This window comes from Chanodichthys erythropterus, chromosome 22 (assembly GCF_024489055.1).
Source record: "Chanodichthys erythropterus isolate Z2021 chromosome 22, ASM2448905v1, whole genome shotgun sequence".
NCBI lineage: Eukaryota > Metazoa > Chordata > Actinopteri > Cypriniformes > Xenocyprididae > Chanodichthys > Chanodichthys erythropterus.
Window position 1 is genome coordinate 16853589 of NC_090242.1, and position 18693 is coordinate 16872281.

The 18693-nt window shown below is 37.2% G+C and overlaps 1 protein-coding gene across 1 annotated transcript in view; it reads right to left on the reverse strand.

The window, feature by feature from the left end:
* cacna1bb (calcium channel, voltage-dependent, N type, alpha 1B subunit, b) overlaps window positions 1-18693 on the reverse strand; it is a 194733-nt gene that overhangs the window by 48762 nt on the left and 127278 nt on the right. Inside the window, exons 20-31 of the mRNA XM_067376885.1 lie at window positions 18551-18586; window positions 14897-15559; window positions 13022-13191; window positions 12699-12825; window positions 12410-12539; window positions 11192-11251; window positions 10468-10574; window positions 7947-7958; window positions 6540-6560; window positions 3815-3911; window positions 2442-2602; window positions 12-152 (exon numbers count right to left, since the gene is read on the reverse strand). Of these exons, the coding sequence (XP_067232986.1) occupies window positions 12-152; window positions 2442-2602; window positions 3815-3911; window positions 6540-6560; window positions 7947-7958; window positions 10468-10574; window positions 11192-11251; window positions 12410-12539; window positions 12699-12825; window positions 13022-13191; window positions 14897-15559; window positions 18551-18586 (1725 nt within the window). The remainder of the gene's footprint in view (window positions 1-11; window positions 153-2441; window positions 2603-3814; window positions 3912-6539; window positions 6561-7946; window positions 7959-10467; window positions 10575-11191; window positions 11252-12409; window positions 12540-12698; window positions 12826-13021; window positions 13192-14896; window positions 15560-18550; window positions 18587-18693) is intronic.

Sequence of the window (18693 nt, forward strand, 5' to 3'; positions counted from 1 at the left end):
GGAAGACTCACGTTGGCCAGCCCTCTCCTGTAGAGACAGTGAACAAGGTAAGAAAGGCCCACAGGACGTTGTCATAATGGAAATCATACTTCTTCCACTCGCGAGGCTGCGTCATGGCCACTCCATCACTGCCGTACTCCAGAAACTGACCCCTGAGTCCAGACAGAACACATTTGACCACAAACTCTTCCTTTCTCTTTATTTACTTCCTTTTTTTTCCTATTTTGAATCCTCTTTAAGGAAGGAAGGAAGAAAAAGCTAATTCAAATAACTATCCTAGTATATAAAACATATTAAAATAACACTACTCCACTCTTCCTTTTTCACTTTCCTTTTACCACTTCCTGATTTTTTCTTTTTGACTTCCTTCCTAATTTCTTTACTTCCTTCTGTCCCTTTTCCTTTTTTCCTCCCTTTCCTCCTTTCTATGCTCTTCCTTCCCATTTCCTTCCTTTCCTCTTTCCTTCCTCCCTGCCTTAATTTCATTTTCCTTCATTCCTTCCTTAATATAACTTCCTTCCTTAATTTCATTTTCCTTCCTTCCTTCCTTCCTTCCTTCCTTCCTTCCTTCCTTCCTTCCTTCCTTCCTTCCTTCCTTCCTTCCTTCCTTCCTTCCTTAATTTCATTTTCCTTCCTTCCATCCTTCCTTGCTTCCTTCCTTAATACAATTTCCTTCCTTCCTTCCTTGCTTCCTTCATATAATTTTCTTCCTTCCCTCCTTCCTTAATATAACTTCCTTCCTTCCTTCCATTTTTGCTAGCTTTCTTCCTTAATTAAACTTCCTTCCTTCCTTCCTTCCTTCCTTCCTTCCTTCCTTCCTTCCTTCCTTCCTTAATATAATTTCATTCCTTCCTTCCTTTCTTACGATGGCTGCGTCCGAAAACCTAGGTAGCTGTCTTGTTGCCTCACTATCTTATAAGAGAATGACTTGTACGGCAGCATTTGTGCATGAAGGCACCTCACGAAATTGATTTCGGACAGACTTCTGAGGCAGCGTAACAGTTTAATGATCTACTGCAATATAACGCGAGCTTTGGTGAGAACTAAACAAATATTGAATTACTACAGTAGTAATTTCTCGATAGAAATGATATCAAAATTGAAATATGTTGGTCAAAATCATACATTTATACACAAACTGAGCAGTAAACGCAACTTTCGGACGCCATCTTTATTTTTCTAGATCAACTGTCAAAGAATGGAAAGCACAGGATTGTGGGATATCAAAGGCTGCTAAGGATACATCTATGCTTCCTTCAAAAATCGATCTGAGGAAGGTATCTCTTGAGAGAGGAAGTTAAGCTAACATTGGATTCGGACGTGCCTTGATGCCTTACTACCTTGAAATGTGTCCTCGGGAGGCAGCTTTTTCCAGTTTTCAGACACAGCCTATATTTCCTTCATTCCTTCCTTCCTTCCTTAATATAATTTCCTTCCTTCCTTCCTTGATATAATTTCCTTCCTTCCTTCTTTAATATACCTTCCTTAATATAATTTCCTTCCTTCCTTCCTTGATATAATTTCCTTCCTTCCTTCCTTAATATAACTTCCTTCCTTCCTTGATTTAATTTTCCTTCCTTCCATCCTTCCTTCCATCCTTCCTTCCTTAATTTAATTTTCCTTCCTTCCTTCCTTCCTTCCTTGATTTAATTTTCATTCCTTCCTTCCATCCTTCCTTCCTTAATTAAACTTCCTTCCTTCCATCCTTCCTTCCTTCCTTCCTTCCTTCCTTCCTTCCTTCCTTCCTTCCTTGATTTAATTTTCCTTCCTTCCTTCCTTCCTTCCTTCCTTAATTAAACTTCCTTCCTTCCATCCTTCCTTCCTACCTTGATTTAATTTTCCTTCCTTCCTTCCATCCTTCCTTCCTTCCTTAATTAAACTTCCTTCCTTCCTTCCTTCCTTTAATTTTCTTCTTCCTTGCTTGCTTCCTTGCTTCTTAGCTTCCTTCCTTCCTTCTCCTTTTTTGTTCACTCTAGTTCCTTTGCTCCAGGGTTAATATTGTTAATTAAAACTATTAAAACATTTTAGCTAATTGAAATAAAATAAAATATAAACAGAGAAAATGTTCTCTTGGCAACTAACTGAAAAAAGTTTGTTGAAGCACTAGAATTCCAGGCTTGAAAAAAAAATACAATACTGAACTACACTAAAACTTAAATAGTAATATTTAATTAAATTAATTAATTATAAAAATAAATTCAAAAAGCTAATTCAAATAACTATCCTAGCATGTAAAACATATTACAATAACACTACTTCACTCCTTTTCTTTTTACCTTTTGATTTTCCTGTCTGCCTGAAAACCTTACTTCCATTCCTTTCCTCTTCCTTTCCATCTTTTCTACTTTCACTTTCATCCTCCTCTCTCCTCCACTCTTTCTCTTCCCTCCATCCATCCATGTAGAATATATCCAGACAGTCCAACACGAGCACAGCCATACCTGCAGTCCTTCTCCAGGGCTTTGGATTCATCGGTGCAGTGAAAAAACTTCCCTTTGAAAAGCTGCACAGCAATGACGGCGAAGATGAACATGAAGAGGATGTAAACGATGAGGATGTTGAGCACATTCTTCAGAGAGTTCACTACGCAGTCAAACACAGCCTGGGGACACACAAACAGCACAAATCAGATCTCCTGCAAACAGTGGACAGCCTCGCTGCCACACATGCAGTCTATAATGCACAACTTCATTAAATCCAGCTGTGTAGAATGCGTCGCCGTGTGTTAATGTCACAAGGCCTTGGTGAAAGCACACAACTTCGCTAACTGTAGGCTGTGACTTAATTGATTACTGCTCCTCTTGCACTACATAATCACGAATGCACTTAGGCTGAGGATAAAATGTGAGTGGGGGGATGTGTAAATCTACTCATTTTTCTGTTGTTTTTGCTCGTTTATTATCCTCAGGGTATCATTATTAGTACTGAGTAATATATATTTTTTGGCATTGATGCTAATAAGATCTCTGTAGGCAGGATACATGTCTCTGTGGTCCTGTGAGGCTTTATCTGTGCATTAGTTTTGTGACTAAGCTAAGCTGCAGTTTTATTTGTTAGCTATTATTTATTCTAATGCCACTGGTGATGAATCTTCAGCCAAATGAACAAATTATGGTGTGAAATGTAAGTTTAAATGTATGATATAGCCATGTAATGAGATAACAGTAAGTGTCTCTAAAACGATTTGTTTGTGTGCCTAAGTGTGTGATTTGATTACAGAGAAAGATGCGACAAGGCTGTTAATGTCGAGGTCTACACAAGGGGCATCCCTGCCTGCAAAATGTACACACAAACAAGCAAAAATCACAGAGTGGTGGCTCCAGGATTTTTTTCTTGGGGATGCTAAGGGAGTGCCTAACAGTTCAGATGGGGTGCTAAGAATTTTTTTTAAGTGCATTAATAACTTTTTTATTGATTATTGATTTTATTTAATTTTCCATTTTACCTTAAAACCATACATTGACATGTTATCAGTTTCAATGAACATCTTTATTATTACCTTATCATGTCTATGAATCAATAACCGCTTATTCTGAGTGCTGGTAATTACAGATAATAAGTTCTTTAAAACTGTTAGTTTTAGTTACCAATAACAACGACAGCATGAACAACACTATAGTTAGCATATTGTTATTGATGCCTTTCAATAGGACTGTATGCAACTCAAATGATAGATCCTCTATGAGTTTTAATTAATGATAATCTTTCACTTTGGTGGATCTGATCTTGTAATTGTACAACTAAACCCCCCTAATTCCACTGCATGCTCCTCATAAGAGCTAAGCAGACTAAAAAAAAGATAGTAGGACATTACCTTCAGTTTAGGCAAACGTTTGATGGTCTTCAAAGGCCTCAGGACTCGAAGGACCCTTAGGGACTTGATGGTGTTGATGTCCTTGCCTTTAGTTCCTCTGTAAGGAAAAAGCAATGACTTATAAACATTTCGAACACGCTTGCATTCACACATTTTAACATACACAATGCATTTTGATGTCATCTGCCAGCACATGCACAAAGCCCAAACTCAATTCAATTACATTTTAATGAGCTAATCACTTCCTCCAGCCCATCATGTAATTCAGAATTACATTAGCTAGAGAATATTTGGTTAGTAGAAAGCATGCTTTCAAGGGGAGGTTATTCTACAGAAACAAACCTACCTCTGAGGATGACAATAAATATCATTTAAAATTTCTGTAAAATAACACTCATTTACCAGAAAAAGATTCAAAGAAACAATCCATTCAGCAGGAATGGTCTCTTTGTAAAAACCACAGTTGGCCAAGACATATACTGATGCTCAAAAAGCTTAAAAAAAAAAAAGTTGCCATGTTGCATGGATGTTCTGGGTGGTTGCCAGGGTGTTTCTATTCAGTTGCTAGGGTGTTCTGAGTGGTTGCTTACTGGCCCAAGCCGAAAGACACCCAAATTTCTATCATGTTCTGTGGCCAGTTGCATAAATATCCTAGAGTCATCATACAAATCATCTTATTTTTTTTCTTCAAGACTTTTAAAAGAATCACATAAAAAAAGTAGATTGGCTTAATTCGAATCCGAAATATAAAACAGATTACCCCTTAGCTAATGGCTAGTTTTTCAGGCTAGTTCTTTAGACACAGTTTTACCATAGTGGATGTGTTATATGCAAATGGATCCTGGTCTCTAAATGTTGTTCAGGTGCATTATTTACTGCAAGTTTAAGGGATTTTTCGCTTGTTTTATAATCCACCAGGCAAAAGTCATGAATTCTAAACCTACACTCTAAAAAATTCTGGGTTAAAAACAACCCAAGTTGGGTTGAAAATGGACAAACCCAGCGATTGGGTTGTTTTAACCCAACTGTTGGGTTAAATGTTTGCCCAACCTGCTGGGCAGTTTTATTTAACCCAACTATTGTTTGAAAATGACTATATGGCTGACTTAAAATGAATCTAAAATGAAATTAAAATGTTTATATGTTTAATATATTAATACATGTTAATTTTCAAGATATTTTGGGTTCATTTTAAGTAAGCAATACTGTAGTTTTTAAGCAATAGTTTAGTTAAGTAAAACTACCCAGCAGGTTGGGCAAACATTTAACCCAACTGCTGGGCTAAAACAACCCAATTGCTGGGTTTGTCCATTTTCAACCCAGCATTTTTTAGAGTGTACAATGAAGTTTAATACTTTTTTTTGTTTTGGTTTTTAAATAAATTTGAGCAATCATAACAGTGATACACCACTAATGAAATGAATTAAACAGAAAATAAACCCTTTTGAAGTCTTAATAATTAATGTCGCTTTGATGTTTGAGTTCCATTCAGTTTAACTATGTTTTCAGGATTGACTTGAAGTTAAATGAAGTCAGAGAAGACTGTCAACATCAATGACATGCTGAATGATTCATTCTCTGAATGTTACAGCTGGCAGATTCACATTGAATGGCAGGTGCAATTACACAGTTCAGAATGGAACTCGCCTGAAAAAATAAGAAAGGCTATTTAAAAAATCTTTTACTCTAAACTTCAGCAGACATGTCTAAGCTCAAGAATAACCTCAATTTGAACCTTGTTTAAACCAAAAAAAGCTGAGTTCTTCTGCACGGTGAGATGTTTCCTTGACAGTCGAAAGTTCACTAAGATAAGCTTTTTCTCTGTGTCTGCGTGTCTTAAAACCATTCATCATTCAAAATAAAAACTTCAAATGCTTTGCATGGCAAATAAGCATATGATATGCTTCCTGATACTAAAGAGAGAGTGGGTTTAGGTTTAGCTTAGCTCTGTGATTAGTATGCTTACTTTTTCTCTCCATTGAGGAGTTGGGACTCTATCACACTGGCATGCAATGTCCATGCAATGTCTATCAATAACACACACACCCCATGGGTGCATGTGGATCTCTACAGAACGAGACAGTCAACTATACTCCCATAGATTTCAGAGGACCTGTCTCCAACCACCCATCACACAAGAGGTCCAGTGCTGAACTGGTTCTGGCTAATGTTTGTGACAGGATAAAGCTTCCTGATGCACCCTGATACAAGAGTTAATCTCATATCATGTTCAAATTTAAGCCCAAAATTAACAGAAAACACAATAAATTATATAGAAATTAATCTTAAGATTTTTATTGTGACATTATACATTTTCACCATGTAATTGTGGGGAAAAGATCTTTTGTGGGAAATCCTGTATTTTATTTTATATATTCTGTAAGCTTCTAAAATAGAAGAAATCAAGAACTTCTTTTGATATGTACTGTATGTAGCTGATATTCAGTTTATGCTATAATTTAATAGCAATAATCAGAACTAATTCATCTTATGTTTGTCCATTATCATAAGGGGTGGCTGTCCTCTGAAAACAGTAGGAGTAGTAGTTTCTATAAGCCCTTGCAAAGGTCAAAGGTCATGTAATTGGGGAAAAAGTAGGTCCATCCCTTTCCACAAATGCTGAATGAGAGGAAGAGTCAAAGGGTGGTGAGTTTGGAGTGGTCCGTGGGGAGGTTGGGTGGTTAAGGGTATGTTTTTATAGATATATACAGTAGACTGTCCCCACCTGGTCACGCTTTGCTGTGATCTGACGAGGAAAACCGATGAAAAACCATGCACATGTGCACAAACACAGAAACACACACATAATAAGCCACGTCACAGACACAGAGTAAGCAGTAAATGCAGATCAGCATGAAGAGATTAAATGAGATCAGAACGGAAGAGAGCTGTCATTGAGCAGAAACACTGTGGAAGGACGAACAGCAAAGAAAGATTAAAAGCATCGAAGCAACTCTAGTGCACAATAAAACATTGCATTAATCAAAGACATAATGCAGTGGAGGATTATTAGTTACTGTTGGTTTATTTGTAACATCTCTGCGAGATAAATCACATTCAGTGGTAAATATAGAGGCATCGAAACATGGAATAAAAATCACAAATGTGAAAAGGTCACAGACCTGCAAATGTCACATACACACAACCACACACACTATAAGAAAACGCATGCATGTGCTAGAGGTTCATGCAACTCCTAGTGATGGATGCTTATTGTGTACAGCAAGTATAAGTAAAATAGATCATTTTAGTGCACTTTGTATAAACAAGCCTTTTGTAATTCATTCATATATAATTTTTTTTTTGTATATTAAATATGAGATAAGGTATTTTTCATTAAAAAATACAAACTCTTTTCTTTATTTCTCTATATTTTGTTTATGGTGGCTTAATAAGGAATAAATAAATAAATAAATACATGTAAAAATAAAAGATAAGTCACAACAAATGTTTTCTATAGTAGATGGTTGGTAGATCTTTAATCTGATTTGCACATCACTTACAGCAGTAAGTATCATTCTATTTTTTTTTTTTTTACAATTGACCCTTTGCCAGGAGTTTGATTGACAAGCGATCTAACCAATCATAACGCCAAATCCAGCATTTTGTCCGACAAAGCAGTCAGGAGTTGGTGGACTTGAACTTGTAAAATTGTGTGTATTTACGTCTTTCCGCGTTTTAAACAACATTTATTCTCATGTTCATTCGTGTTTACTTAACTAGTAGGAAGAGATGATTGGTTCATGAGCCGCTTGAGCTGAGGCACGACAACAATCTGTCACGACACATTAAATAGCCACAAAATGTTTTTATTGTTCCCTTGTTTTATCGTAACTAAGGGGGGCGGGTCTTTGCTAAGGGTCAATTGGATTTAAAGAATGTATTATGTTGGGCTTCTTTATAAAGTTACCGAACTTAGTGAGCAGCTCAGTTTTATTTACTTGCTGAAGTGTATTGATTTATTATTGTATTGAATTATTTTAGACCCTGCTTATGTCTAGTCGTGTTCTAGGGAAGTGTAGTTTCACAGGTCTTGTGAATGTCTTGAACTGGTCTAGCGATTCCTTATCCACACAAACACACACTCATACTCAGGCAGATTAACGAAAAGCAGGTAATAACAAATGCGTACCCCATGAAGCTCCTGAAAGCAACGCAAGCAAGAGGGAATGGTAGGGAAGATAAAGAAAGCGAGAGAGAGAGACAGAAAGAGAAAGAAAGATGGATGGAGAAAGAAGGAACTAAATGAGAAACATTAAAGCCCACAGGACACAAGCTTGCTATAAACCACTGAAAAACAGCACAGGAGAGAAAAGAAGATTACAGCACAGTTCAAGAGAAACAAGCACAGGAGAATCAGAAAGAGCAGAACACAGTATGAGATACATTTATAATCACTATACAACAGTGAACTGAATCCAGAGCGAATACTACCCTAAATAAATCGCACACAACACGCAAGAAAAAGATCAAATTGTGCACACGATTTACTAATTCATTACTTCGATTTGCTATTTCATTCCCTGCATTTGCTAAATCGTGCGCAAGATTTAGCAAATTAAAGGAAAGAAATAGTAAATTGCGCACACGGTTTATAAATCGAGGGAAAAAATTAATAAATCATGCACGATTTGGGGAGCAAAATATTAATCGTCAACACGATTTAGCAAATTGAGGAAATGAAATAGCAAATCGAGGGAACGAATTAGTAAATTGTGCGCGATTTAGCCTACTATTCTTTTCCTGAATGTCATGTGCAGGGCTACGTAGGTAACCAAACTCTTCCGTAAATATATCTAAATACTAATTAAAATGCAGCTTCAGAAAAATTAATAATAATAATAATAATAGCTGTTGTAGCCTAAAAGTTTATGTGTAATAAATTTTATGTTAAAGGTAATAGAGAGGATTTTTTCGTCAACTGAGAAACCAAAGACTGTTAGTGAGTTTTTCAAATGAGCGCATGCGTAAGAACAGCCCCCCTCCTTCACAGCTCATTTCAAAGGAACGCCTCCCAAAACTCGTAAACACGAGTATTGGAACACGAGTGTTTGTTTACCACCAGCATTCGCTGTGTCGTGTTAGTGGATTCATTATGTTGGACTCACCGCAGGTAACTCATAATCTGCAGTTGTTACTCCTGTCTCCTGACAAAAACACTGCATGCGGCGCCTGTGGAGTGTGGGAAGTTACTGGAGCGCGCAGCCGCGCTCGTCTCTCACAAGGAACGTCACGGCAGTGATTGACAAGCCAGAGGGCCGATCATCGCGTAAACGATTGGCTGATGTTTTTAAGGCCCTACCTCGTGCACAGATGATGTGTATTAATATTATTCCTTTCAGTGCACCTAATAAATAGTCTTTTATCAGTTAGTAAAGACAGTTTCAAGTAATATTGCAAAAATGTATAAAACAAAACATCCTCTTTAGCACCTTTAAATCAAATAAAATATTTATTTCTAAAGCTACTTTTTGATGCTTTCCTTATTTGACAAAATAATGACTTTAAATTATCTTTTGGGGGTAATTTCTCAGCCAAATTTGATGTGTGATTAATTTGTGATTAATTTAATTAATTAATCAGCATATCATGTAGTTAGATATGCTATAGTGCCACCATCAGAAGCACAGGTGCCAGTTGGAGCTGGTGGAGAATTTCTGCACTGAATAATACAGCTGCCAACTCACACATAATGTCTGGTCTCAAAAGCGGAGCAGTTTTCTATCACCTCTTTTACAGCTATTTTAAAGCACCCCATGGTTTTTCTGTCAAATGCAGAGGTGGAGAGAGATAGCTGAGCATCTGCACATGACGACTAAGAAGATTCAGCCACACTAGACCTTGCATTTATTACACAAATCACACACGCGCTGTCAAACCAAATGTGTGCGTTTATGTTTGCCTTGCAGAGAAATCTGTACCCAACTGGCTTCATAAACTTCATTATGTTAGCTCTAAGCCATGAAAAACTCTCCGCTGTGATGTCATGGTGGTTGCCATGGTGATGGCTATATGGTTGTAGAATGGCCTGATTTTGCCAAGTTAGATGCGTTCCTGGGTCAACATATCCTGGAATAACATTCCTGTCTGAAAATTTAGTCTGAACCATATCGCTAACCCTAAACCTAATGGCTGATGTAGGATGCTAGAGTGACTTGTGGCTTAGGTGGTTTCCAGGTACCTACTTCATTGTGAGTCTAAGGGATTTTATTGTCGTTTTATCGTCCATCAGATGAACATCTTAAAATCAATCAATTAGAAGCATAATAGCGCACTTAGCAAATCATTACTAATTATAATTGCGGCTCAGGAACAATAAGAATCAAATATGTCCTCTTTGCAACTGTCGGGCTCAGCTCCTGTGGGAAATACTAAATCCGAACCATTAACACAGGTGTGCACACTGCACATGATCCCATTATGAGCTAAAAAAAAAACAGATGCACGTTAAACCGATCAGTTCCGAAGACCAAACTACACACAGATGCCACACTTCCCCTCATCACAGAGTTTCATCTCACACCAGATACTAAACAGCAGGCAGTCACATCCTGTTTCCGTCATTTTCGACTGAATGCTCTCTTGCTGGATTTGAACTGACAGTCTGCTCGTCTCTGCTCCGCTCTGACAGAATTACAAAAAAAGCCACTCACGAGCAGGCGAAGGCCACCAGAGCACCGCTGACTACGATGAAGTCCAGTATGTTCCACAGGTCCCTGAAGTAAGACCCAGGATGCAACAGCAGCCCAAGATCGATCATCTAGAAGGGAGGAAATGAACAAAAAATAGAAATAAACACTAATATTCAAGCAAGGACGCATTAAATTGATCAAAAGTGACAGTAAAGACATTTATAATGTTACCAAATAAATGCTGTTCTTTTGAACTTTCTATTCATCAAAGAATCCTGAAGAAAAAGTATCAGGGTTTCAACAAAAATATTAAGCAGTACAACTGTTTTCAACATTGATAATAATAAGAAATGTTTCTTGAGCAGCAAATCAGCATATTAAAATGATTTCGGGAAGATCATGTGACGCTGAAGACTGGAGAATTGATGCTGAAAATTCAGCTTTGTCATTGCAAGAATAAATTACATTTTAAAATATATTAAAATATATTATAATAGAAAACTGTTCTTTTAAATAGAAAAATAAACAATATTGAAGTTTTTACTGTATTTTGATCAAATAAATGCAGTCTCGGTGAGCATAGGAGGCTTCTTTTAAAAACATGAATGAATCATGCCAACCCCAAACATTTGAAGGGTAATAGTGTAAATAAACAAAAATGATAAAATCCATATTATTTAATACTGCAAAAAAATAAAAATACATCCTTGCATCAATGACACAGTGACAAGGAGGTTTTATTTACCTTTATAACCATCTCAAATGTGAACACACCAGTGAAGACGTAATCTAGGTATTTCAGCACCTGAGGGAACCACAGAACAGTTTGAGTGCTAGAAATAAGCAGTCATTTTCTTCCTATTGCTGCAGTCCCAGAGAGCGTTTGAGCAAAGGAAAGTGTATGATGCCACAAATAATACAAAAATCTCAGTGTAAACCACAGTGTTTGGCCCCAGTGCAGCTATGATTCAGCAAGTAATTCAATAATCTTCAAAACAGAACAGACATGATGTACAATGTATTTTTATGAGAGACAAAAATAGATGTTTCAAATAAATGCAAGTTTTTACTTCCTTTCCTTCCTCCCACATGAGCAGTTGGGGAATATTGTGTGAAAGCAGAGATTCATCAGACAAACCAATCATGCTCAATGAATCAATGAGAAATAAAACAGTGGGCAATGGGATTCTTGAAGACATGTTTACATGTACTGTAATTCTCTGTTATTCAGTGCTACCTTTATGGGCTAACGTTGTTGCAGGGGGCGCTTAAAGGGATAGTTCATTCAAAAATGAAAATTATCCCATGATTTACTCACCCTCAAGCCATCCTCGGTGTATATGACTTTCTTCTTTTAGACAAATACAATCAAAGTTATATTAAATAATGTCCTGGCTCTTCCAAGCTTTATAATGGCAGTGAATAGAAGACGAGATTTTGAACCCCCAAAAAAAGTTCAACCATCCATCATAAAAGATATCCACTTGGCACCAGGGGGTTAATAAATGCCTTCTGAAGCGAAGCAATGCATTTGTGTAAGAAAAATTTCCATATTTAAAACGTTAAAAACTTAAATAACTGGCTCCTGGCAGATGGCCATGTGATACAGGAGTAGCGTAAACTTTGACGCCTCTCACCATATTATTTAATTTGTGTTCGTCTGAAAGAAGAAAGTCATATATACCTAGGATGTTTCACAGGCTGTCCCAGAAAGAAAAAAAAATTTGCAAAAGGCATTCAGAGGGGCTAGTGACAACCCTCAGCATGACAGTTCAGACAAGGGCTGCCATATTACCCTACGGGACTGGTTTTGAGTTATGTAAATGCCACTGATGTCATAACCCAAGCTTACAATGAAAGACAGCGACAATGAGGTCAATGTACGTTGAATTTTATAGATTTATAAGATAACATTTCAAACAAAAAAATGGCATATTTAAAAATATGGATCAGCGTGTCTTACGTCATTGCGGGGGGCATGGGCCTGCACAGGGTCTTCAGCAGCGAGAGCGATGCTACTCATGGTGATGACTGTGAGGATACACATCTCAAAATACCGCAGGTTCACCACATAATGACACAGCCGTCTCACTCTACAGAGGCAACATGAAAACACTTATTCAAACTATTCAGTAGGTACATGAAATCTAAATGTTCATTCACAGTTCTTCTAAACAGGCAATATATGTGAAACACATTTCATATCTCTCGTGAAGACTTCACTAGAACATAATATTCGGGGTTTAACTCACGGGTTAGTTGGACCAAACACAAACATGGAGCTGTAGGGCAAAATGAGTTTGGGCGCATTCTGATTTAGCTCATCAAGATCCTTCTTTTCCTCGTTCAGCAGTAAACTGTCACCATCAATGTTGTTCACTGTCAAACAGATAATCATAAGAGCAAAAATGAGGAGAGAATGTCACAAGTGTCAAATAAACAATCAATGCTGCCTTCTTTTTAGCAGTGCTGCTTTTGCAAAATTGATTCTGTAGTTAATAGGAAATACTTAAATTAAACTGAAAGTGAATAGTCTGTTATTAAAAGTCTGTTATAAATGTAAAATAATACTTACTGGGAATGATTATGGTCTCTCCTGGCGGGGCAGTTATGGTGACGGGGATGTTGACTCCGGTTGGGCCTGCTCTGGTGCTGTTTTTTAGATTATCCGTGACTTCTGGCTTCTCATCAGTAGGAGACTGGAGAGGGCTGGTGGCTAGGCTGTCTGTTTCTGTCGGTCTGCCCCTGTAATAATGGAAAGCTATACATCTGAACAAAATAATATACAACATATATATATATATATATATATATATACACACACACAAAATAACTCAAAGTGCTCACTAATGCTTTTCTAAGTACATGCACATCAAAGCAACAATGAAGTTGTAGCAACAAATGTCATGTCTGATAATACACTCAAAATGTCCCACATGAGATGATGAATAACACTGCATTATATAACAGAAAATCAAAGTAATGTCATTTATTTTAAAGAAAAACAACAGACATTTTAAGCAAAACATTTGAAAGATTTAAAATTTTAAAACAATAGATGTACTGTTTAAAATGAAGAAAAAAGTATTTGGACACTTCATCAAACATTAGTGGAACATATTCAAAATTCATGTGATAAACTATACGTTTGGTTACTCTGCTACACTTGTGTAAACATGAGGAGAACTGACTTCATACATGCACTGAAAATCACCTTGAAACAAGCTGGTTAAAAGATATTGCAAAAATTGCTCATAAATGTGAAGTTAGTTTTGACAAAAGCCCTATTTGTTTGCAGATTACACTTTGTTTAGTATTCTTGTTATCTAAATGTACAGATTTTTTTTTTTTTTTTTATTAAAGTATGGCTTAAAGAGATGGTTCACTCAAAAATGAAGATTCTGTCATCATTCACTCACCCTGTATGACTTTCTTTGTTCTATGGAACATAAAAGATATTTTAAAGAATGTTGATAACCAAACAGTTTTGGTTCCAATTGGCTTCCATTATATGGACAAAAATACAAAGGAAGTCAATGGGAACTGAAAATAACTGGTTATCAACAAGATTCAAAATATCTTCTTTTTTTGTGTTCTTCAGAAGAAATAAAACCATACAGGTTTGGAACAACATGAGGATGAGTAAATAAAGACAGAATTTTCATTTTTGGGTGAATTATCCCTTTAAGTGACCAAATACTTTTTTGGGGGCCGGCATACAGTCTGAAGGCCCCGATATACTCACGGCGAAGTTCTTCTTCGTTCTTCGCTTAGGGGTAAAACGAAGTTGGAAATACGTGACCAGCGATATCTGCTGAGAGCGCGTTTAGATGAATATGTAAATATGTACTGTGCGCTTTCCTCTCAATAACAAAATAATCACACAACAAAATGAGAAAACAGCAAGTTTTTTTTTTTTTTTTAAATAAAGCATAAGAATCTGATCATCATAGCAACATGGATGTTTGCATGAGCTCTGCAATTTAGCACTCTAGTAAAGTCACGTTACGTTTATTTATATAGCACTTTATACAATAGATTGCTTAAAAGCAAGCAACTTTACAGTACTAAACATGAAAACCAGTGCAAGTGTCTCATTTCATAAGAATTACAACCTCATTTTCTACTATAAATCGTCTTTCCAGTGTGTTCATGTTTTCACTCAAGGACGTCTGGCCTCGACGGACTAAACTGAAGAAATGAACCAGAGAAGATTTCCACGTCAAAGAAGGTGGAGCCTCAGAGCCACACCTACCTAGTATGTTACTGCCACACACCAATGGTAGTATGAAGGTGTTTAACAGCTGGAAAGTTCGCTTTGGCAAGCTGTTTCGAACGTGCAAAACAAACTCCAAACAAACTTCATTTTGGCCAGATTTTGTTTGAAATGACATCACATCAGTTCGTTCTTCGATTTCGGTTGAAGTATACCGGGGCTTTGAGAACTTACCTGCGTTTTCCATTCTCCCTGCATTCTTCTCCATCCAGTGTGGACTGGGCTTTAACGCGGGGCCGGTGTCTCTTCTTCTCTCCATTCCCTCCTTCGACCTCTCTGTGACCTCGTATCCTACTCTCACCCCTGCCTCCATTACCGATCGTGCCGTTGCCATTCCCGTTGAGCTCTCTGGATCGGCGAGAATGGTGGTGTCTGTGTTCTCTATCCTCTATCCCTATGCCCTCCTCAGGAGAGCCAGCCGTTTGGTGGTTCCTTTGTCCCCCATCCTGACTGCAGCTGCGCTCCAGGCCGCCCTGGTGCTCTCTGTTTCGGCTGTGGTGTCTATGGTGCCGCCCCTCCCCTGCATCTCCGTTCTCTCCTCGACATCGATGGTGTTTCCTTGGGTTTGCGGAGGATGGTTGACACTCTCGAGTGTCTCCATCTCCATCAGTCTTGGAACTGTCCACAGTGCCGTCTCGATGTTCCACCACCAGCGGACGATCGTGGTGAGCCTTCATGTCGGGCCGCAGATGCAGTGCTGAAGACACGCGCAGACGCTCTTCGGGCTCTAGTTCGTTGTAAAGGGCCTCGCTGCTGTTGCGCAGATTGTGTCTGCGCAGCTGGTTGGTGCGCTGCTCCCAAATGGACATCTTCTGCAGTGACCTCTGCTGCTCTTTACTGAGGGACGGGAGAACATTCACCTGAATTACACATATCAGTATGTACTTTTCCGATAACACCCACATCCATGAGCCCACCACTGTCTACCACTCAAAATCACAGTAAGTTTTCATGATATCATGAGAGTTTAACATAAGATGTCATGTTTGCAAACATCACAACATGGATTCATTTTCCATACTTTTTTAAAGTCCATGTAAAGGCAATTCAGAGATTTGTTTCTAAACACATTATAAATATTATAAATGTATTACTGAAAAGATGTCACAAAGACTATGAACTATGTCGTACTGAATTGTGGAGTTAGCCAAATTTTTCACTATTTTTGTGTGTTTTCAGTCCCATAATTCTATTGAAGGAACAAGCGATACTAGTCACTCGTGAATAAATCAACCTTTTGTCTCGATTCTTTCTTTTTCGTCAACTGGCCAAACGCGCTTGTATAATGATCTGAACTATTCGGATTCACTCGGACCGCTCTGTCACTGAATCATCTGAAGTTGTTTCTCGGTCAGTAACAACAAATACGGAACAAATAGTGCTGTTTTCATGTGTTTCACTAGTTTACTTTAAACTGCGCAGCACGGCCCAGTGGATAACGGAACAAAAGCTTAACACTCTGAGGTCTAAAAACACGCCAGCTGTTTATTCCCGGTCACCATAATTAAACAGCGACATCCAGTGAAGGAAGCGTTTCAATTCGATACACACCTCTCGTTTACAAACTAAAAATCACTCGATGATTAAACTAGTTTTAAATTGGACGAAACAGCCTCAACGTGCCTCAACATTCCTGACAAGACTGATGAGGAAAACAGGAGAAACGTGCCATAAGTGAAGTTAAAAGACTTTTAAATCCCAAAATCACCACTCTTACAAACATTTAGCAAGAACTGTAGTAAATTACCATGGTTTGTGGAAATGTGGAATATTTATAATGAATACTAAGTTATAGGCATTTATATTGCAATATATTTATATTTCTTTGTTAAGGTGTAGTTTGTACCTGTGTTTAGGCTTTTTTTTAGGCCTATATAACATATCATAATATAATATCATTTGACAATGGTAGTGAGTAGCTGTATGGTTTTACGTGTGGTTACCAAGTCTCACTGTGAGAATATTTTCATTTAAGCCTAATAATTAATAAAATCATTTTTACCAATAAGATCCCCCGGCCCACCTCAACTTTTTGATTTGATAATATGGCACTTGAATGAAAGTACTTGAAGAGCCCTGGCTTAAAATTTATCTTTCACTGTTGTTTCACTCAAACCTTCCTTGTTCACATTCCTTAAAAAAAACTCATGTAACTACATGAACTTAACTAAGTGAAACACACAAATTAATGTTGATATAACTAACTGGGCAGTGGATCCGTCGTTCCCAGCATGCTTTGAAATATTATGCATATAAATATTATGTAACAGTGACAAATTCAAATAATTGTATTTACTCAAAGAAATCTTGTCTGCTTTACGTGAATTTCTTTTGTTCATACAACTAAATTGTTATTTGCACCAATTACTCAATATAGTTGCACCACTTCACACTGCTTTTTTAAGTAAATTCAACAGTTCTTTTTTTTTTTTTTTCAGTGTACAGTTTGCTAGCTGGCTATGCCTTCATCACGTAAATGCACATTACCTTGCGATTATTTAAAAAACAGATCAGTCTCCTTATTTAAATTTCCTGAAAACGGTGATATCAAGAAGAGGACCTGGCCTTCATCCTTCCATACCGCCGACATCTGGTGCTATTGTCGGCTGTACATGCCCACTAATGAGTGTAAGTTGCCTTGTGTGTTTACTGTGAGTGGGCGTGGTTTCAGCGCTGACAGTGGACACGCCCCCAGCTTTTGAGAACAGAGAATACTGCTTATTTTTTCAAGATTTTAATAACTTATGGCATTTTTTATCATTCACATTTGTTTGGGTGGCTATTAACATTTTTCTATGATATGACAAACTCAGAACACATTTAAATATTGCTTTACATGGACTTTAAAGACTAAATAAGAGTATATAATTGCTACTGTAGTTTTACATGTGAAGAGATTAGCCAACCAAAACAGAGGTAGGCCTAATTTTAAAATCTTGAAGGTACAGGAAGATCTTAAAAACTTAAACTAAAATAAGCTAAAGTATTAAAACTAAAAGTGAAGTAAAAATACAGCTATATAGAAGTATTTAAACAAAAACAATGCAATGAAATGCACATATCAAAATAAAAATAAAATTATTCATTCAAAAGGTCTATCTATCTATCTCTCTATCTATCATTCATAGTATTAATCAAAACAGGTCATTTGCAGTACTTAAAGGTACAGTAGACAAACAGCCTGCTTAACTGGACTTCAAGGGGGAATAATGACAAAAAAATGCTAAACTCTATGAGACATGGGAGCTTTAAAGGAAAAGTTCACCTAAAAACTAAAAGCCTGTCACATATTCACCTTCATGTTGTTTTAAACCTGTATGACTTAATTCCGTCTGTGAAACACAAAAGAAGCTAGTCTTATCGGCTTTTCTTTTTCTGTGTTATTATAATGAGTGAGACTGGGAGTTTTAAATGGATGCAAAAGCATCATGAGTTAATAAGTTATCCATATGAATCACACACTACATTTCAAGTGTTCAGACAGGTTTTAAACACTGTAAAGTGAGTAGAAGACAGGATTTTCACTTTTGGTGAGCTACCCCTTTAAGAATATCCGGCCCTCAAGCATTCGAGTGGAACAGTGGTTGGCATAGATGTTTTTATATATATAGTTTCTGTATAATCTGTACCTCATGCTCTTTGACTCATGCATTTCACTTACTGTACATCCAACATCAAATGCAGTTCCAATGTTAAGAAGAGACAGAGAGTATAACAAGACTACAGGGACTCGGAAGCCCTAATGATGTGCTAATAGCATGTGCTAATGATAAAATTCACTAAAGTTGAACAAAAATAACAATAGCATCCTGAGCTGTGTCACTATACCTCACAAAGCGACGACATGGAGTGTAGAAATAACTCCTTAGAGACACATTCAGGGTCGCACAACACAAAAAAAAAATGACAGACATGTTTAAGACAAACAATCACATTATATGAAAAGAGGTCAAGAGAGAAGGAAAGAACAA